Below are 21,956 nucleotides of genomic sequence, written 5' to 3' on the forward strand. Positions count from 1 at the left end.
CTGACTCATGTGTGTGGTTAATTAAAAGTTTATAATTTATTTGCACCTATGCAAATATTAAAGCATCTAAATGTTCTCCTTTATTCACTTTCATATAACTATAGTTTATACTGATACATTGATATAACTATAATTTATATCAATACATGAAGTCATTAGATAAATGTACATGCATAAAAACTGAAGGTGGCATTCAGCAATGAGAGAGTTCTGTTCAGAAATTAACAAATCATTCCAAATCCATTTGTCACAGTGTTTGCATGTGTTAAGTATCTATTTATGCCTCTGTATCCATCTTTGGTGTATAGCTTCCTTCTCTTAGATATTCCTTAGGATTGAGGATGATTTACATTCACTCTAGTTCTAAAGGTTTTGTGTTGGTTGATGAGACTGATGCAGGATTCACCATTTTTGCTGAGTTTATGCATGATTCTGATGACAGGATGTTAGGTTCTCAAGGCCATTGATTTTTGTGTACTTATCCTCCCATTGGATTTGGAGGATTTTGTGGAGCAAAGTCTCCCCAGTCCTTTGAGGTGCCTGTTGTGGATAGTATAGCTCCACAAGAGAGTGGGGATTACTGCTGCCCATTAAACCATGAGCTTTGCGCCCTGTTTGAACACAGTCCCGATGCAGGGTTTCAACCCGAAACGTCAACAATTCCATTCCCCCCCCAGAGATGCTGCTCAACCCGCTGAGATTCCTCCAGCAGATTGTTGCTCCATATTCCAGCATCTGCAGTCTCTTGCGTTTCTGTTTTAATAGAAGACCTTCATTTTGGATGAAAACTATTCGGAATCTTCAGCAGATCAGGGAGCACCTGTGGAGAGAGGTACAGTGTTAACTCTTCTCTCCACGATACCACCTGACCTGCAGAGGATCCCTGGCGTTCACTCTTTTTGTTTCATATTTCCAGTATCAGCGACGTTTTCCTTTGCTTTTCAACCTTTGTTTTGCAGATGGTGTCATACAGACACAAGAAATTCTGCAGATGCTGATATCTGGAGCAATACACAAAAAGTGCTGGAGGAACTCAGCAGGTCAGGCAGCGTCTATGGAGGGGAATAAACAGTCGACGTTTCGGGCTGAGATCAGAGAGTCTCTTTTTTTGTGTCAAACACAGACCGTTTCATGTGAGGTTCAGTGAATGAGTCGACAAAGGCCTCCAAACCGGCGAGCACTTCGCCAATGCATACGTGTGCAGACTGGGAGGACGGCGAGGCGGCAGTTCGGGCCGGTGCCGCTGAGGGCGCTGTGAGCGGCCGGCCGCCAGCCCGGCATTTCCGCTGCTGACGTCGACAGGAGCTGTTATTGTTGAGGCGGCAGCGGCGGCGGCTCGAGTGCGCAGTCACCGCGGACACACGATGGCGTACGCTTACCTCTTCAAGTACATCATCATCGGGGATACAGGTGAGTGCCGAGTGCCGAGCCCCGGGGCTGCGGGCCCGCGAAGCGACACGGGCTCCGAGCGGATCGGGGTTTGTTAGTACAATGGGAGGGCGGGGAAAGGCACCAGTAGGCCTTGGCTTGGGCCTCCGCTCCCAGCCGATTTGCCAGCTCACCTAGCCTGGCGTCCGCCGCGGTCCTCCGGCCTGGTTGGCGAAGGCTGGGTGTGGTGGAGACAAGGGGTTGTTGGGAGAGGTTTGCGCTTTCGGCTGTTTTCACTCCTGTTTCCAAGTGTTTCATAGGCGGGGATGGGAGCGTCCTAGACTAAGGGGCAGGAGGGTTGTAGACTCGGACACTTTCTCAACCAAAAACTGGGCCTTTAGGACGTGAGAAGGTCCACACTTCCTCCAGGCCTCGCCTAGAGCCACGGCCAAGAGTTGGTGCTCGCTCGCCGCACTGTTTTGCCTGTGATTCTGTTAATGAGGTGAAGCCCAGTTGCACTGAGAACCCTCCTCGGGATGGCGACAACTGCATGCTGGGGAGGAGACTGTAAAAGTGAATGCATTTTGTGCCATTATTGCCAAAGAGGACTGAATTTTCCATTTGGTAATATGAAACTCAATTCTTGTATTTCTGAAGTATGTAAATTGTAGGTAAAACTAATGCATTCATTCTTTTTTATGTTGTGGACAAACGTTTGACATCTCGTTCATTAGTACTTTACATTGACACTTGATACTTTTCCTGCATCTGGGAGAACAGACTAGGTATGATTTGATGAATTATGACTGATGAAGAAATAAAAAAAAACTAAAATGCAAGGCAATCGAACTGATTTGAATGATTTATGAAATGATAGGGATTCTTCCCTCTTGCATTTTTTTCTTCCCCCCCCCCCCCCCCCAAAGAAAAATACCATGTAGGTTGTGTGTGTTATGCAGGTGTGCACAGCAACTATTCAGGTGGTGATTTATGTAGTTAACCTGAGTCTTAAGACATCAATGGATTGATTTCAAATGGCCAATTTACCAAAAAAAAGTTCAAACAAGTACCAAACCTTATCTGGTGAATTCCATTTTTCATTGTAATTTCAAAGGACCTTGATTTGGTTTTTAAAAAAAATCTGCAAGCAGATAATCAATTTAGCCTCTGAGGGAAGGTTTCAGAGACTACAGCAGAATTAAGTTACTTTGATGAGAATAATTTAGTTTTAGAAAGCCAGCAGAGATTTGTAAAAGGGCAAGTCGTGTTTAACTAATCTCATTGCATTTTTTGAATTAAGTGATGAAGAGGGTGATGCTATTATTGTGTATACAGAATTTCAAAGCTGTTTAATAAAGTGGCTTATAATAGTATGTTAGCAAGGTTGAATTTAATGGAAGTAAAATGGCAATGGCAGCAAGAATAAGATACTGACTGACAGAAAACAATCTTTTGGTGAGCTGTTATCTTTTTGGACTGTAGAAAGGTAGATACTGATGTTTTTCAGGTATTAATAAATTAGGTTTGGGCACAGAAGATAAATTCACATTTTGTAGACAACATAAAATGTGATGGTATAATGAGAATAGTTTCATACTTCAAAGAAGGGTTTGGATTGAACAGACTTGTGAAAGGTGAGCCAAAAGTGAGATGGAAAAAGGGAAAAAATGGCAGGGCTACAACAAAAATGATGGAGTGGGAACTGCTGCGTTGCCTTTGCAGAATGCCAGCGAGGACTTTAAGGGTTGAACGCTTGCCTTGTTTGCTGTTGCTGTTCATGATTTTTGTACAATGTATCAGGTCTGCTGAATGACATGTGGTGGCTTTCATATTTTCCCTTATATAAAAAAAAGTTGTTCCTGTTGTGCTTTTGGAACTTAAAATACAGCTACAAGTGCCACCTTAAGGATTCAATACCCTCCAAAAACAAATGGAAGAAAACTGAAGTATAACCATATTGCATGATGGAATAATATTGTAAGATTTTATCAAACTTACCACGATGATATGGTTAAACATATTAATAGAACAGGTTGCACAGACTAGGCCAGTATTCTCAGTATCATTAGATTGTGTGAAGTGATGGAAATATTTAATATTGTTGAGGGATCTTGCAGATTATTACTGCATAAAGCTGCTACTTTAGAGAATCCTGGAGAACAAAGTGACTATTTTGTTGGGCAAGTGTATTTAGCATAAGCAACCAAGATGGCTAAATATACATTCGGATCAGATATGAAAATAACTGGGGCTGAACATTCTGGTGTACTGGTCCTGCAGCTCTGTCAAAATTATGGAGGAGTATTCTCTGAAAAATCTCAACCCAGAATGAGCACAAAACAATTTTGGTCTCATTGGCAAAAAAAAGTTGGGAATGACGTACCCAAGTCATAGCCTTTGGTCATGTTGGGGGAAAAACCGAAGAAATTTGATATGAGCTATGGATAGGACAGCTCCAGCTAGATAAGGCAAGGTATGATTTATTATATGCTGGTGGAGAAATGCAGTGCATTAAATGTTTTGTTTGTAATTATGTCAATGGAGTGTTCGAGTGCTTAAAGCAGCTTTATTTAATCTAAAAATGAATTTGAAGATGAAATTTTAATCACCTCCTAGGTAGGGTCAGTATTTTCTTTATTCAAAATTCAAGATGTATTCTTGTGAGCTATTCCATGCTGCCACTTGGGCACTCCTAATGGTTTCAACTTTCCAAACCCCAGTGAAATGGTACTGGTAGATTCATGCCAGTGCACTTGCAACTTTCATTGGTTTTCATATGCATTTGAAACCAAATTGGTATCCTGAAGTCTTGAGTTTGAACTTTATGTAATTGCGTGTAAGTATATTTATGGACAGTACCAGAAAATTGATGAACGAGGCAGACCTTGGATTTTAGCGGCAAGGTGGTTTGACTTGGAACTCGCCACAATTTGACTGCAAGGTAGTTTTCTTATTGGTTTAATTTGACAAATTTAATATTAAAAACTAATGGCTTTTAGAAAAAAAATAATTATGCTCAATAGCAATAGAGCAATTGTGTAGTATTGGCAAATAAGACAAATTGATTAGACAGCCATATACACTTTCAGAATCATAAATTTGAATAAACAAGCTCCTAAATGAGCAGCATAATTGCTTAAACCCAAACTCATTTGATGATTCACAGCACAACATGAGCTCAAGGATGTAGTATTTGAGTAGCACAGTGGTGCATGTAGGAGAGCAGCTGCCTCACAGCTCCAGCGACTGGGGTTCAATCCTGATCTATTGTCTGTATGGAGTTTACACATTATCCCTGTGACTGTATGGGTTTCCTTGGGATGTTCCAGTTTCTTTCCACATCCCGGAGATGTGCGGGTTGGTAGGTTAATTTGGTCACTGTAAAATGCCTGTTATGTGTAGGTGAGTGGTAGAATTTGTGGTGTGTTGATGGGCAATATGAAGGTAAAATGGGATCAGTGTAGGGTTAATGTAAGTGGGTGCTTACTAGCTAGTGCAGACTTGGTGAGCTGAAAGGCCTGTTTCCATCCTTTATGACTCTGCTCATTCTTGCATGATTTATCTGGCACAAATGAATAGATTTTATCTAAACTGATAACATTCTTGGCTTTAGTACCATTGCTCTTATTGTTGGCCTTTGTGAAGGGCTACCTATTTTGCTTCTACTACAAAATAGAGGATTTAATACTACCGGCAAGGAGTAATCCAAGCTGAAGTGATAGCACTTGGTTAAGGAGGTGCAGTTTATCATAAAAGTTGTTAAAGGGGTCTCATCACCCCTCCTAAAGTAAACATAAAATATATTGTGGGTTATTTTGAAAGAGAGCAGAATGGTTGGTTTGGCAGATATTTCCTCACAGCTAGTATCACTAAAACATATCAGTTGATCAATGTGTCACAGCTCTTTGTGGGAGCTACCCATGTGTAAGTTGCCCACAGTTCCTCTACTTTGCTTCAGGAACTAAGTTTAAAATAGTCCATTGGCTGTGTATACTTCAGGGTTTTTACAGGTGGTGTTTTTGTACAAATGCAACATTTAGGTGAATAACTAAATTCCCTTTAATACCAAAGGTTTTGCTGCCACTCTTCCCTTACCAAAGTAGAGCCTGGTTTATAATTACCTGATATGAACCTTCTGGCATTGTATAAATATGAAATCTCGAACTGACCCTTCCTGCCAACAGCAACCAGGAAATCCTGTTGTAATGCAGAATTAAAATCCTTTGAGTTGTGGACCAACCAAATGTTTACAAGTAGTGTCTGCTTCTGGCAATTGAAGGTTTGCTGCTTTTCATTGTCTTCCTTCTATTAGTTTGGTATTAAGACACTTTGGTGTAATTTGTGAGCCAATCTTTTTAAAAGCTGGCAATTGTCGCCAATACTGATGTGGTTAGAGCTTTAAAAGTACTGTCCTACAGTATTGGATGAATCAAATGACTTGGCCTGCCTTTTAGACTCTAGATACATGTAAAATTATGTTACTAGTTTGAGGTTAGTGGCACTATCTAAATCAAATGGATGTACGTCATTTCCTTACTCCAGATTGATTTCAATGCCATGTTTAGGAGATGTTGCAGAGGTCTTTCAGCTTTTTCCATTGGTAAATCTTGCCTTGTACAAATTGATTGCTATGTTCCATTATAACACTTCAAAAGTAGTTCCTTGACTCTAAATGCTTTGTCCTGGAGATGGAAAAGGTTATACAAATTTAAATTCTAAGGTTGTTGGTATTCTGTTAAAAAGATTGTTAAAATTGCAATATTCAACCGTCATTACATAGTTTTGTACTTGTAGGATACAAAGGTGGCAGAATGAATGGCAACTCTGGACTCTTCTAATTTAGAACAACAGGAATTTAACTAGATAACTTTTAATGAAAATAGTCGAAGCCCTGAAGGAGACACTGTAATGTTGGTATAGTGATGACGAGTGCTTTTGTCAGTACTTGGGCCAGTTACCATTGGCATTACAGTGCTAGTGGCATGTTAGGAACCACCTTTGTAGCACCTTCAACAAAGTAATATGAACAGTCCTGTAGCAGTTCCAATGAATTTCCGGTGCATTGCTTCTGCTGGAGTTACTCCCATAGTGGTGTTGCTCCAGGATCCAGAATCGGTAATGAAGGAAAGTAGTATCCATTATCAGGATGGTGTTGGATTTGGGAGGGAAATTTGCAGGTAATGGTGTTCTTGTATGCTTGTTGCCCTTGTATTGGCAAGGGTGCTGTTGGAGCAGCCAAAGCGAGTAGCTATTCTGTAGATGATGCATGTTGTAGCCACAGTTCACCAGTGGTGAAAGGAATGGATATTTAGGGCATTGGTTTGGTAGGAAATCAAGGAGGCTTTGCTCTGGGTGGGTGACATTGGCATCACACTTACCAGGAAAGAGGAGAGTACTTCATTGCACTCCTAACTTGTGCTTTGCAGCGCTGGGAAGGCTTTGGGGTGTCAGGAGGTAAGTCGCTTACCATAGGATACCCAGTTGCTTGCTCTTGTAGCCCCAGACTCTATATGGCTGATCTTTTTGTGGTCAGAAATGTCCCTAGAATGTTGATAGTGGGAATTTTAGCAAATGTAAAGCCATTTATTGTTAAGAATGAGCAGTTAAGCTTTTCCTTGAGGTGGCTGTTGCCTGGTACTTGAGTGGTAGAAATGTGATTCATCACTTATCAGCCTATGTACAAATGAAGGTTTAAATACTTTGTTTTGAGATCCTGGGAGAGGGATGGTTGGCCTTCACTCTAACTGGAGGAATATTTTTTCCCTCGATGCCCAATTGCTTCAGTTTTCAACCGGAGCTTGATAGCACATGCAAACATATTATGTTGAAGGCTATCATTCTCTTCTTGCATCTTAAATTTGGCTCTTTGGCTGCAATGTGGTCTGCAGCTGATTGGTCCTGATGAAACCTATACCAGGCTGTTTTTGTTCTTTGACAGGCTCGCCAGACTGACATTTTACTTTTTAAATATCTGCTCCTGGCATGCTCTTCTGCACTCATTGAACCATTTTTTGGATCCCTTGCCTTAATTATATTAAGTGGGGGATATTCCAAGCCATAAGGATGCAGATTATGGTGGAATAGAATTCTGTTGCTGATGACCTCAATGCCTCATGAATATCCAGTTTTGAGCTGCCAGATGCGTTCTGAGTCCATTTTATATGGTGTGCTAGTGGTGCCACACAACACAATGCTGTTCTTGATGTGAAAATGGGGTAAGGCCAGTGTGATAGTCACTCCTAGAAATATTGTTATGTTGTGGTTTTCTCATCACTTGCAGTCCCAACCCAATGGTTCTGTCTTTCACTGTTGGTGTTACCAAGCCACTCTTGGTGATGGGAATTGAAATTCTCCATTCTGGAGTACCTTTTTGGCCCTTTCTATCCTTTGCAGCTTCCAAGTGTTGCTCAATATGGAGAGGTACTGATTTATCAGTTAACAGGATGGTAGATGGTGATCAGGTGATTACCCTGTACATGTTTGACTTGATGCCATGATACTTCATGCAGTCCTATGACCACTCTTTCCTACAAATATACCACCATAACATGGGCATAGTTTTTGCAATTTTTAGGAAAGTTAACTAGTAGTTTTTGGCGGATCAAGTAGATGTTTTTCATTAGCTTTATTTACTGAATAACTAAGGTGTTTTGTGTCATAGTTAAAATTATTTTTTTCAGGCTTTTTTAGGCATTGTATTTCAGAATAGAATTTTCAAACCATACTTTGAATTATTCTGCTGTCCTGTCATGTGGTTAATATGACACTATAACAACTTTAAATTTCAACAGAAAGTGTGATTTACTGCTACATTGGTTCTAGTTTTAAAAAATATTTGAATATTATCGGATGTAACTCATTCTTATGGAAGAAGCCCTGTCACATCTCTCCATCGATTGCTTTTTATTGGCATCAATGGGTGTGTTTATCTGTTGATAGGTTCTTGTATATGATTATGATGTCACTTTATAGCAAGGGAATGGAAATACTTTAGATATGCATGGACTAAAAATTTAATACCCTTGGCCCCCTAGAAGATCAGAGTGGTCGTCTATGTGTGGAACCTCAGGAGATGGGGGAGATCTTAAACAGTTTTCTTGCATCAGTATTTACTCAGGAAACTGGCATAGTGGATATGGAAGGAAGGGAAACAGGCAATAATATCATGGAACATATAGAGATTAAAGAGGAGGAGGTGCTTGCTGCTTTACAGTGAATAAAGGTAGATAAGTCCCCTGGGCCTGATAAGATATTTCCTCGGACATTGAGAGAGCCGAGTGTAGAAATTGCAGGGGCTCTAGCAGATGTATTTAAAATGTCCTTAGCCACGGGTGTGGTGCCAGAGGACTGCAGGGTAGGTCATGTAATTCTGTTGTTTAAAAAAGGATCTAAAAGTAAACCAGGTAATTACAGGCCAGTGAGCCTGACATCAGTAGTGGGTAAATTATTGGAAGGTGTTCTGAGAGAGCGGATATCCAAGTATTTGGATAGCCAAGGGCTGATTAAGGATAGTCAGCATGGCTTTGTGCATGGTAGATGGTGTTTAACGAATCTTGTAGAGTTTTTCGAGGAGGTTACCAAGAAAGTAGATGAAGGAAAGGCTGTGGATGTTGTCTACATGGACTTTAGTAAGGCCTTTGACAAGGTCCCACATGGGAGGTTAGTTCACAAGGTTCAGACACTAGGTATCCATGGAAAGGTTGTAAACTGGATTTGAAATTGGCTGTGTGGGAGAAGACAGAGTGGTAGTGGATGATTGTTGCTCAGACTGGAGGCCTGTGACTAGTGGTCTGCCTCAGGGATCTGTGCTGGGGCCATTGTTTGTTGTCTCTATCAATGATCTAGATGATGTGGTAAATTGGATCAGCAAGTTTGCCGATGATACTAAGATTGGAGGTGTAGTGGACAGCGAGGAAGGCTTTCAAAGCTTGCAGAGGGATCTGAACCAGCTGGAGGAATAGGCCAGAAAATTGCAGATGGAATTTAATGCAGATAAGTGTGAGGTGTTGCATTTTGGAAGGACAAATCAAGGTAGGACATACACAGTAAATGGTAGGGCACTGAGTAGTGCGGAGGAACAAAGGGATCTGGGAGTTCAGATACATAATTCCCTGAAAGTGGCGTCGCAGGTAGACAGGGTTGTAAAGAAGGCTTTTGGCATCCTGGCATTCTTAAATCAAAGTATTGAGTATAGGAGTTGGGATGTTATGGTGAGGTTGTATAAGACATTGGTGAGGCCAAATTTGGAGTATTGTGTGCAGTTCTGGTCACCTAACTATAGGAAGGATATTTGTAAGATTGAAAGAGTGCAGAGGAGATTTACTAGAATGTTGCCGGGTCTTCAGGAGTTGAGTTACAGGGAAAGATTGAACAGGTTAGGAGTTTATTCCTTGGAGTGCAGAAGAATGAGGGGAGATTTGATAGAGGTTTACAAAATTATGAGGGGTATAGACAGAGTAAATGCGAGTAGGCTCTTTCCACCTAGATTAGGAGAGATAAGTACAAGAGGACATGGCTTTAGGGTGGAAGGGGAAAGGTTTAGGGGGAACATTAGAGGGTACTTCTTCACTCAGAGTGGTGGGAGTGTGGAACGAGCTGCCATCTGATGTAGTAAATGCGGGCTCACTTGAGTTTTAAGAATAAATTGGATAGATACATGGACGGGAGAGGTCTAGAGGGTTATGGACTGGGTTCAGGTAAATGGGACTACTGGAATACTGTTTTGGCACAGACTAGAAGGGCCGAATGGCCTGTTTTCTGTGTTGTAGTGTTCTATGGTCGCCTACTGCAAGTTGGAGATTTTGCTCTTTTACAAAGCTATGTTGGGAGGAGATGAGAAAAGTGAAATGATTTCATTATAAAGTTGACCCACATACTTCATCACCATGGTACTGTTGCATCTTGAGAATAATTCATGTTCTGTAGTACCTGAGGCTGTTTAAATGAAAATTCCATGTGTATGAGGCTAACATGACGTGCTTCTGTTACTGTCTGTTTAAATATTTTGGAGGGCTGCTGCTGGGAAGGGAAGAGCATTGAAGACAGCAAGTTTGTTCACTGACTTGTGCCCCTTAATAGCCTATTGATGTATGGCTAATATAATGCAGCCATTCTTCTGATGTCAGCAGATCAACTCTCAAACCTCAATCACTGCTTGCATTGAACCATTGAATATAGATTCTGATACAGGATAATCAATTTATAAGTTTGAAATTGGCAATTGTTACCACATTGTATTTACCTGTTGTAAGGTTTTTCACATAGAGCATCCAAATCTAATTGGAAATAATTTTTGCCTAAAATCCAGTAATGTTTGGAGTAATGTCCATGTAAATTATCTGAGCAATTTTTTTTCATCTTTTAAGTTTTGCAATATTGCTGTAGTAAGGCAGAGGCATTTTATAGACTGTTGTGGATGAGTGTTGCTGGGCATAATTCTTAATTAAAGTTAAATTGTTGCACTGCCAATAAAAGCCATTCGAGCTTTTTCACTACGCAGATCTCAAGTTGAGAGGACAAAATGTTCTCTTTTCAAATCCAGGTTGCAGTCAAGGGCTAAGTAGTAGGAAAATTCATGTCCACCATTTCACTAAGCTGCAGTCCTCTTGTCGACATCAATTTATTCTGATGTACAATCGTAGCTTTTCTTGGTTTGAACTGTTTTTGAACATCCAAACACAATACTGCAGTGTCATCAGTGGTAAAAATATTTTGTAAGATGCAATTTGTTTTGCTTAATTAATTGACCATCTTGACTGATAAATTGCAGAGAATTGCTGGAAATATACATCAGAAATGCAGTAATATTAACATTGATTTTTGACTCTGGGTAATACTTTTAAATTTAATGTACAAGGACTGACTCTTTTTTAGATAGTGTTTACTACAATGTTTACAAAACTTGGGTGGGCTAGGGCCATGTTATAAGTTTTTTAGTACAAGACACTTCTGTATTTGAAACTGATTTTAAAGGTCTAATGTCTGCAATGTGAATTGGGAGCTGATCCACAAAGCAGACGTGGTTTGGAAAAAAATTAGGGTACATCTATATATAATTGTTTTTGGAGACTACATGCTCTGCAGCTGTGTTTTCACCTGTGGAGTATGGCATACATGCTCCTATAATGTATGGTCGACCATGTTGACTACATTACTGCAACTGAAGGGGCTTGGTACAGCTGGATTCGAGAGGTGGGAATTTGATATGAGCCTGAGTATTCCAGAATTATCAGCGAATCTGTTGTATTTTACTGGGTAGAGAGAGAAGTTCAAGTCATATTTGGCATGAGAGCATTCAATTATCTTCTGACTTTATTGGGGGAAACTTTAACTGTAATTCAAATGAAGTGAGCATCTAAAAATTTGTGCAAACTTATCTGAAACCTGAAATTTGGGTTGAACAAAATATGCTGAAGCAATGAGCATTTATTGCAGAAATTAATACGGAAGTTCTTTTTATCAGTTCCTGTGCAAGCATTCTGAGTATTTTAAGAACATTGCAAATAGCAGGAGTAGGCCATACAATCCTTCGAGGCTGCTTCACCATTCAAGGTCAGGCTATTATCCCAGCACTGCTTTCCGGCACTATCGTCATTTCCTTAGATTTCTAAGCATTAAGGGAACCAATCTTTGAGCTTCCATAGCTGCCCAGCATAGAGAGAAATCCAAGATTCTTCATCCTCTGAAGTAATTTCTTTTTATCTCAGTCCTAAATGGCCAACCTCTTATTCTCAAGCTGTGCCCCATGGTCCTAGATTTCTCAGTTAGAGGAAGCCATCCTCTCTGCTTCTAGCCTCTCAAGCCTTTTAAGTATATTTTAAAGTTTTGATGAGATCTCCTTTCGTCCTTTTAAACTCTAATGAATACAATTCAAGTCAGCTTGACCTCTCATATACATTTTGAGCTTTCATGAGGGAAATGCCAACTTGAATTTATCCTTTGTATGTGATTTTTTTTAAACAAAATGTCCTGTGACTTTTTTTCTGCATGACCAAGTGTCTATCAGTGAGGCAGAGTTTGAGAATGAGATTTGTTCCATGGACCTTGATTGATTTTTGTTTAAGTCAAAGTTCTGTTGTTTCATCTTTTTACCCTTAAAGACTATTAAAACATCATGCTACAACTTAACTTTTACTAGGCTGTGATTACATTGCAGAAAACAAAATGCCTGTGGTGATGATTTTGCTAGACCTGAAATGCTTCATCTAGGCCATATTGTGACCCAAATCAATATTTCAAATCAATATTTTGGAGCATGGATGCATACATTTCTGATGGAGTTGGACATTGAAAGCTCTGTGAATTAACTCCAGTTTTGGGTTGCTCTACGTTCTGGCTGCCCAGAGGATATCTGTTATAGAGCCCCTTAAACTAACTCTGTATTTTTGTCATCCTTACTATCCATTGATACCCTTCTCCAGACTATGTCTTTCTTCCTTTTAACCACAATGGTATTTTTGCTATCTACTTCAAATCTTTATTCTGGCTCCCATGTTTAAAACCCTAACATTGATGTATACCATGAAAATTAATGGACTCATTACTGAGATGTGCAGAACCACACTCTGTGCGACCTTCCATTCACTAACGCTCATAGAATCATTACGCTTTGTGTTCTGCCAATTGTGGAAGCTTTCTGATTGATCCCTTGAACTTTTTTTGGTTAGTGGGCCATTGTAGGGCATTAAGCACCATACCACCACTCTCATGGGCTTAATTAAACATATTAACCTCATTGACATTGCTTGTTACCTTATCAAAAATTCAATAAAGCTAGTCAGACAATACCTTAAATTTTTGCTGACTTCCTTTGATTAAATTGTCTTTCTAATTGATTTATACTGTTTCTATGAAGTTGATTGATCCGTGCTTTAGAGTTATGCCATTACCCAAGTTAACTGTTAATTGTATTAAATAATACCAAATATATAACTTTTATATAATGCAAGTTTTGTTTCAAAATGGTGTGCTTAAATTGTTACCGTAACTTATTTATGCAGTTCCCTCCATGGACTCTGTCTATACCTCTCGCTGCCTTGGTGAAGCAGCCAGCATAATCAAAGACCCCTCCCACCCGGGTCATTCTCTCTTCTCTCCTCTCCCATCAGGGAGAAGATACAGGAGCCTGAGGGCACATACCACCAGTCTCAAGGACAGCTTCTGTCCCATTGTGATAAGACTATTGAATGGTTCCCTTGTACAATGAGATGGACTCTTGACCTCACAATCCACCTAGTTATGACCTTGCACCTTATTGTCTACCTGCAATGCACTTCCCTGTAGCTGTGACACTTTACTCTGTACTCTTATTGTTTTTACCTGTACTACCTCAATTCACTCTGTACTAACTCAATGTATCTGCACTGTAATGAATTGATCTGTACGAACAGTATGCAAGACAAGTTTTTCACTGTACCTCGATACAAGTGAGAATAATAAGCTAATACCAATTACTTAGCTAGTTTGGTATCAATTTTTGAGTTATGTTTCTGTTAAAATCTCCATGCTTTTTGTTATATACCTTGAATGGTAGGATGTTGGTGAAATGTTATTGCTAGTTAATGTTCAAAAATGTATTATTTCCACAGTACAATATGTAGTCTTTGATTTTTGAATTGGTCCCACATGCAAACTTATTAGTGCAGAAATTATTTAAAGATGCTTGCAATTAATGTATTAATATGATGTGCAGTAGTCCCAATTGTACTGTGGGTAAGTACCCAAACAAAATGAAGCTGCTGTGCTTATGCTATCAGTATTGGTGCCAGCAGTAACAAAAGTGCTAATATGCTAAGCAAAGAATTGAAATTGCATTGTTTATAGTTGCATGTTACAATGAGATTCCCAATTAGTGTGGCCAAGACCAATTAAAGATGCATATTATCTAAAAATGCATTTGTTTAACTTGAGGGACAATATTGGGAGCTGAGACAAGATGTTTGAGTTCAATGCTCGGAAAGTATATTGTGGTTTTAAGATTGTTTAGTATATCCATTCGTGCTGACATTGTGCTATTTACTCCAAAACAAATAGCCTTTGCTGTTAGGTTATTGATATACAAACTTCTGCCATAGGCCTAGTGTGTATTGAAATATCTGCTACCAAACAATGGCACAGATATTTGCCAAATTTCCTCCAACTTTTGAGCACCCAAAGAACATGCATTTATATAGTGCTTTTCATGAGTTTGGAATATTTAAAAACATTCCTTAGCACACTGGTACCTCACTTGCCACTCAGTGTTTTCATTCCTCGGAACACAGAGTAATGGCATTAGTGCTAAAAAGGGGGTCAGGTAGAGAAGCATTACTGCCAGTGCTGCTGTGCTGGGAACCAAGTGCAAACCGCTGCTTGCATTTTGCTGTGTACTGCTGTGATGGAAACATGACACAAATCCCTACCCTTCACTGACACTCTTGCAGCAATGAGTCATGTATTGTATGGGGTGAAGAAGCTGATATTGGGCAAATTGGAACAGGTGGTATAGCTGCCCAGCACTGGTGTTGGGCCTAGGTGCACCTTGCCTGGTACAGTCTCTGTGAGCTTTGAGGCGAGCAGCATCTGCTCCACGTGTTGACGTACTTCCTGTGTCCTATGGATTCTCTTGTCACCTGCTTTTATATGTGTTGAAAGCTGTTGCCTCTCTGTCTGTTTGGCTGCACAGTGCTCTTGGCCTGGAGATTTCTCTAAGGTATCTTCAACTTTGGTTGATAAACATTGAGTTTGTTGTCATAAAGAAACCTTTGGGCTGGAGCTGAAGAAAGGGGGAGACAGCAGTCTCCCTCACCATGATGGAGAGGGTGTGCCCTAGAGCCACATCCCAGTGCTGAGTTGCTGTGTCACTTGTTCCAGCACTCTCAACACCAGCCCTTGTAGGCAGCCTCTCCACACCAAGCATTGGGCAATTCATTGCTAGGGCAATGCCAATGAAGGGCAGGCATTTGAAACCATATTTCCTGCACAAAGGTGAGGCCCAAGTGGATGTCAGTCTTAATGTACATCATTGTACGTCATTATGTACATCATTAGACATCTTGATGGTATCCATTTAGGACTTAGTTGGGTACCAAAATTTACTTTTTTTCCATCTGTATCAAGTTTCCTTGTATAGAAAGTACATGTTAAGATTTGGTCACTGCACCTTATGGGATCCATTCCCAAAGATTAGGTACCCATTGGGTTAAAAAAAATACCTGGAGTTTAGATCTTTTTTTGGCTTTGCCTGTCTCTCCTATCACAAACAGGCTATCTTCTTTGTTTATAAATTCTCCTACCTATTTCTACAAAATTGAGAATGAGCATGGATACCTAGTTGTAAGATGACATGTTCTGTTGCACGTGTTAAGCATCCGCCTATTGTGTATCTTTTTGTTGTTGTGTTATTTTGGTTCCACTTCATACTAGTGTTTTTAAATTTAATATTAATTGGAATCTCATTTATTTTGTAGGTGTGGGAAAGTCATGTTTATTATTACAGTTTACAGACAAGAGATTCCAACCTGTTCATGACCTTACCATTGGTGAGTATGTGTTAAGGATTTGTGCATGTCCAACATTCCCTTGCCTCCTTCAATAGAAATCTCATGAATGTTGTTTTCCACACAGGCTCCTCAAAAATCAGATTTCAGCCTCTTTCTGGGTGCTATTCTAGTGGTATTCTTTTCAATAAGTGTTAGAAATTGAGTATGGTTACTTTTAGAAAAAGAATAATTATGGAAATAGTAAGGTCGTACATTAGCATAATAAGTGTAGTTCAAGGCTGTTGTGATTGCCTGTATGGTACTACTGCCATACCCCACACCTGACAGCAGCATGTGAGTTGGTGTTTGAATTGTATTATTTGCTTATTCTTTCCACATAAATTCCATGAGAGTGAATTTTATTCTATACGTCAAGCTTTTAGGTAGTGAATTGTGAATTCAATTAGGATGAATTTCTGCTACCCGAGTGGCTGCAAAGCTGGGGCCGTTTGGAAAGCAAAAATTTAGAGTAAGAAGAAAGAGAAAGGAAAAGGGATTAAATTTGTTTATGGTGTGGGAATAAGATAACCATTTTTGTAATAATACTATTGTTTTTGTATGGTACATGGCATTATTCATGTTCTAAAGATTGGTGACTGTGATGCAACTCTCCATCCCTGAAAGGATATTTTGCCCATTAATAATGTCATGCATTATTTTTCCTGGGAGATGTAGCTCGTTACTTTCTGAAAGTACTGGGTAGTAGTCATGTCTAGTTTCATCTTCTTAAATTTGATTCAATTTAGGTGCATTTATTGTTTTCATGGGTATTCTTGGGCAAGAGTTAAGTGGGGGGGGGGGAATGGGGGAATGAGTGTCTAACTTGCGTTCCAGGATCTGCATCTTAGAAAGTAAATTGAAATATTTGTTGGGTGTTCTGTAGGTCTTTATTTTTGATGCTCTAATGTTAGCTTCAAGCTTCTCCACTGTAACTCAGGGTCAATTTTATCACAATTTCAGAAAGGCTGTTAGCTTTCAACAGTTGGCTCAAAGCATAAATTCCCCTTGCCAGTATGTATTAGATATCACAGAGATTTAAGCTGTTTTAGTTGGGTCGGTATGTTTCCTCTCATGAATTAGTAACTTTAAGAAACTATTAGTAGTTAATAAATATTTTGCAAAGTAACCTGAACCCATCGTCAAGAATGGGGACTTGTCACAATCAAAGCATACGTAGCTCAGCTTTATTCCTTAGTCCATGTGTCTCTGCGTCAAAGGTAAGTATTACACAAACCAAAGCAGTGTATTTGGATATGTTCAGTTAAATAATTCGGATCTAAAGGTAGTGAACAGTGCAACTTGAGTTCTCCTTGCTGTTAAACTGCAGTTGGGCCCTGAGTGATTGGAAGCAATGGCATATGAAGTGATTGTATTTAAATTGTAGATTAAAAATGTTGCCAAACAGCTCTGTTGTTCAGTTCTGTCTTTGCTATTCTTGGCCTGTTTTCTCTAAACTACTCAGTTATTTAGTTACAACTACAATTAGCACTAAGCTGTTTCGCCTAATTTGCCACTCATCAGCTAACTGCTGATATTTACAATGTTGCATTTCTTAGCTTGTTTAAAGTGCTATTAAACCATGTGATGCTTATTAGCAAACAAAGCCAGTTAATCAGTGCCTGGAGAATTAAATTTCTTGATTAATATATTAAGGTACAATCTACCTCTCTTCATATCCTTTACTCATCTGGCCTGTTCGTATGCTTCCCTTTTCTCTTTCAAGAGTCTTCAGCTCTCAATTACATCCCCATTTATCCCAAAGCTCTAGAATCCTTTTCTAGTTCAATCAGTGCTTTCATCTTGGCCAAAGTAAAAAATGTGCACAAATGCATGAAAATATTCTATTTCCCATTCAGTTATGTTGCAGCAATGCAAGACTCAGCACTTCTACTGAGAAAGGCAAAATAACAGGTTTAATAAATCATCCAGGCTAACATGGATGATTCGTGGGTATGGACAAAAACTGCTATGGATTTCAAGTGAGAGATAATGATCATACACTGCTCGGCAATATAACTATCCTTTGCAGGCAATAATATCAGGTGCCTTTTGGAAATTCCTTTCCGAAATGAATGTATCTGCTTCGTGAGCTGGCAACTTAAATTCAAAGGTCAATGATGTTTGGGGTTTAGGAGAACCTAATAGCATCTGCGACAGAAATTGGTGATCTTGTTCTTGACTCCAGTATTTGAACACCATGTGCAATTTATGGAATTAACATCATAGCTGACTGTGGAACACAAGGATGAGAACTATCTTCTCTAGCCTTGTGCACCCACCCCAAACCCTACAGCCCTTCAGCTTTGCCTTTTTATACATTCCCTCTTTGGCTTGCTATTGCTGGTACCTTGGCAGTTTTCTTTGTCTTTTTCTGGGTCTACTTTCTTTTCGCTTTATCCCAGTACCTGTTTCACTGCCAGCTTATTTCAAAATTCAGCTTTTGGTAACATTTCTTAACAACTAAACCGCATTTCCCTGTAAATCAGTTTAATTTTCTATGGTTCTGTAAAACATCTTTAGAATACTTTGAATGTTCCGTGTAAATGTCACGTATTGTAATTTTAAATAGAGATTGCAACTTTAAGAAAAATAAAACAGGTGACGCTGTGTTACAGCAGTTCAGCTAACAGAATTCACAAATCATAGCAAAAATTCAGAGATACGGAATAAAATTGGATCTTAAGAATTTGTGAAAAAACAATGCAAAATTTTATAACGTGCCCTGATTTGCCGCATCCTCTCCAGTCTGAGGACGTGTGAACAGACATCTGAATGCAGTGCTGCCACACCCTTCATCTGTAAGACATTTTCTCTGGCACGCTGCATTGTTGGAAGCCACAATAGCCATTGCCAACTGTTACATTGGCTCCTTGAAGTAATCCATCAGTCTTCACTCCATATCCACTATCACTGAGTTTTAACCCATTGCTTTCCTGCACTCCTAGACCACATTTCTCCCAAGAATGCTGACCCTTGAATCCCATCCCTTTTCCTGATATCGCCACTTCCTAAACCCTTTCCTGATCCACAAGCCTTGTCCATCTTGAGTCAAATGTTGGTCTCAGCTGTTAAATCTGGTGGTGGGTCACGTTGTCATTGCTGATAAAAATAGCTTAATATGAGAGAAAAACACCCTATAGGAACACATCATAGAACATGCGATTCAATAGGAAAAGGGGTTTTGTGTTACACAGAATCCCGATACAGGCAGCTTTCTAGGAATGCAACCCTCCTTAATGTGAGGGTTGCCTGTATTACAGTAAATACAGAACCAGCTTTTAAGTGATGAGACTTGAGCAGTATCTTAGAACATCAGAAACTTTCTGATTAGGTAATACAGTTTAGGATTAAAGATCTGCAATTAAGTAATTCTCCTGAACCTCGTACATGTATTTGAACACTGGTACAGGTTATGGACCTTGCCTGGTGGAGGATATTGTGACACAGAATGGATTAAAGCTTGTGAAACACAGAATAACGTGAAACCTGTTGTAAGGCCTAGTGGTTTCAGGGAAAGCTTGGAGAAATGGAGTGTTTTACTTTGGCATTGAGCTTGATTTGGTCCAACCTGGACTTGTGCCTCCACACTTCCTGGCATACCCTGCCTGCATTTAGTTGCCTGGTATAGATGTGTGGATCTAATTATCCTGGCTCTCCCTATCCCAGTTGTTGGATAGTGATATGTAGCAAATATTTGGTGGTAACCTGGCCTCCATTGATGTAATAGTGAGATTCTGGCTTGGAACACCTTGACATGAGGCAAGGCTGCCATAGGATAGCACGTGGCTTCCCCAGAGTAAAAGTGGAAAATTTCAGAATGGTTGGGTTTACCATTTGGATGCTGTATGGAGCAAACTGTTTACTTGATAAGACAAACGGGAGGACTGAACCATGTTAGGGAGGGCTTTTGGATTAAGTTCCTTATGCATTTTACTGTGGGAGAGGTGTGAATTTGGCTCATTTGTGAATAAAGGGAGTTGGGCTTGTCTTTCATCCTAAGAAATGGAATCAAGTTACAGGTAAGTAGGTTGGAAGGTAATTGAATTAATGGACCAGTTGATCTTTTCCTTTTCTGTACCATGGGGATTTCTAAATCGGCAAATCAGTGACTTGGAGAATTGGGAGAAACTTAAGAGTTGGTCCATGGAAGAGAAATTATAAAAAAATATTAGTGGTCATTTTTGGAGAAAATTTGGCTTTGCCAGAGCAGTGAAAGACCTGCATTCCTGGTAGAAAGAACAAAAATGTGTTAATATTTAAAAGAGATGAGTAACAAAATGAAAAAAAATGTTATGGGTGGTAAACATTGATTCATCAGTTACAGGGTTTATAATTTTTTCTGATTTTTCTGGGCACTAAAGCTACCTGAGAATGAAATCAAACTCATGGAAACTTATGTTAGCTGTAGTACATCTGGTAGCAATTTTGCCTCTGTCAGAAGGCTCTGTCTTCAACTCCCACTCCAGCAGTTTAAGCACAAAGATCTGGGCTGACTCCAGCACGGACAGGTATTGAGGGACAACTGTGTCGCATGCTATCTTCCAAATGAGAAGTTAAACTGGGGTGTTGGTTGCTTTCTCAAGTGGACACAAGTCCCCATGGTAATATTTTGAAGGCAGGGGAATTAACCCTTGTCCTGACAAATGTTTATTCCTCAAACAATAGGACAGATCTTCCATTGCCCTGAAATCACTGGCTGTCTGTTCCTGGAAAAGGCTTTTTTTTCCCCCAGAACAGCCTGCGGTGCAATCTACTCAGAGCCGATTCCCAGCTTTTTGACATTGCCCATCAGTGTAGTGGTCTTAGCTTAGTCAGCCCACTGCATTCACAGAAACCTTTTAATAACCAGAGTGGTCTTGCCTCCATGCACACTGTCAGAGTTGTGATTGTTGCTGTGCATGTCTTTGATTGCAAACAGTAACACCAGACCTGCTTTTGTGTGTGTGTGTATGTGTGTATATATATATATATATATATATATATATATATATATATAAAAAATAAAGAAAAGTGACAAAATGAAAAATATCTAACATGTAAAAAATATATATGCATATTAAAACTGATTTAAATAACGGAGTAAGTAGATGTCCTAGCAGTCATTCTGTCCTTCTGGGGGTGGCAGCTGCTGTGCTTCTGCCAAATGAACCTGCTGTAAGTGCAGCATGCAGGCTTCCCAACCTGATAGCTGAGAAATTTATGGAAGATCACACTGACCTTTAATGTTTGTCTCTCTTGGTCTTTGGATCATCTGATAAGGGGAACAGTTGTTCTGTTTGCCCTATCACCTCTCAATCTTTTTTGCTTCAAGAAGAATGACTCCAACTTTTCCAGTCTAACTTTGTAGCTGAAGACTCTAGGACTATGCAAAAAGTTTTCTTTTAGTCCCTGTTTGGGTGACCAGAATTATATTCCGTTCTCTGCCCTTGTTTAGGAATCCCAGGAATCCCTGGAACCCATGTGCTGCTTAACTACTTGGCAAAGCATTAATAATGAAAAAAGATCTCGTACACTTTTTACCCAAATGGCCTCATTCAGGATTGGTCATCCAAAACTGTTCCCTTGATTTCAAACCATTAATAATACCTTTCTAATTTTTTATTCAGGTGTAGAATTTGGAGCTCGAATGATAACCATCGATGGGAAACAAATAAAACTTCAGATTTGGGATACTGTAAGTCTTTCTCAATTTAAGAGACTATTTGAATGCCATATCTAATTGCTAGAATAATTCTATAAAACTATGATCAAGCACTTGGCACATTTTCTCCTTCTATTCTTTGCTTATATTTACATCAACTCTGGCTTGTGGTATCTAGCCAAGTAGCAAAATTCAATTTGCTACTTGTTTTCACATTATTCATTTGCAAAAAGGCAATCTTATTTTAAGACATTTCTGTAAACAATTAAAAAAAAACTATTTTGTTGCATTTGTATATTTTTGTAGTAGCAAGGGGTATCTGTTTGTCAATTGACCTAAATCGACCCTTTCTCCACGGTCATGCAAATTTCCTCATCAAGTACTTATCCAATTCTCTTTTTGGAAGTGCTTTTGAATCTGCTCTCTGC

General features: G+C 39.5%; 1 protein-coding gene across 1 annotated transcript in view; it reads left to right on the forward strand.

Annotated features, from left to right (window-relative positions):
* Positions 1 to 1,180: 1,180 nt before the first annotated feature.
* Positions 1,181 to 21,956, forward strand: part of rab2a (RAB2A, member RAS oncogene family) — a 48,022-nt gene continuing 27,246 nt past the window's right edge. The window contains exons 1-3 of the mRNA XM_052022769.1: positions 1,181 to 1,410; positions 15,816 to 15,887; positions 21,494 to 21,561. Of these exons, the coding sequence (XP_051878729.1) occupies positions 1,365 to 1,410; positions 15,816 to 15,887; positions 21,494 to 21,561 (186 nt within the window). The 5' untranslated portion in view covers positions 1,181 to 1,364. The remainder of the gene's footprint in view (positions 1,411 to 15,815; positions 15,888 to 21,493; positions 21,562 to 21,956) is intronic.

This window comes from Pristis pectinata, chromosome 9, assembly GCF_009764475.1.
Source record: "Pristis pectinata isolate sPriPec2 chromosome 9, sPriPec2.1.pri, whole genome shotgun sequence".
NCBI lineage: Eukaryota > Metazoa > Chordata > Chondrichthyes > Rhinopristiformes > Pristidae > Pristis > Pristis pectinata.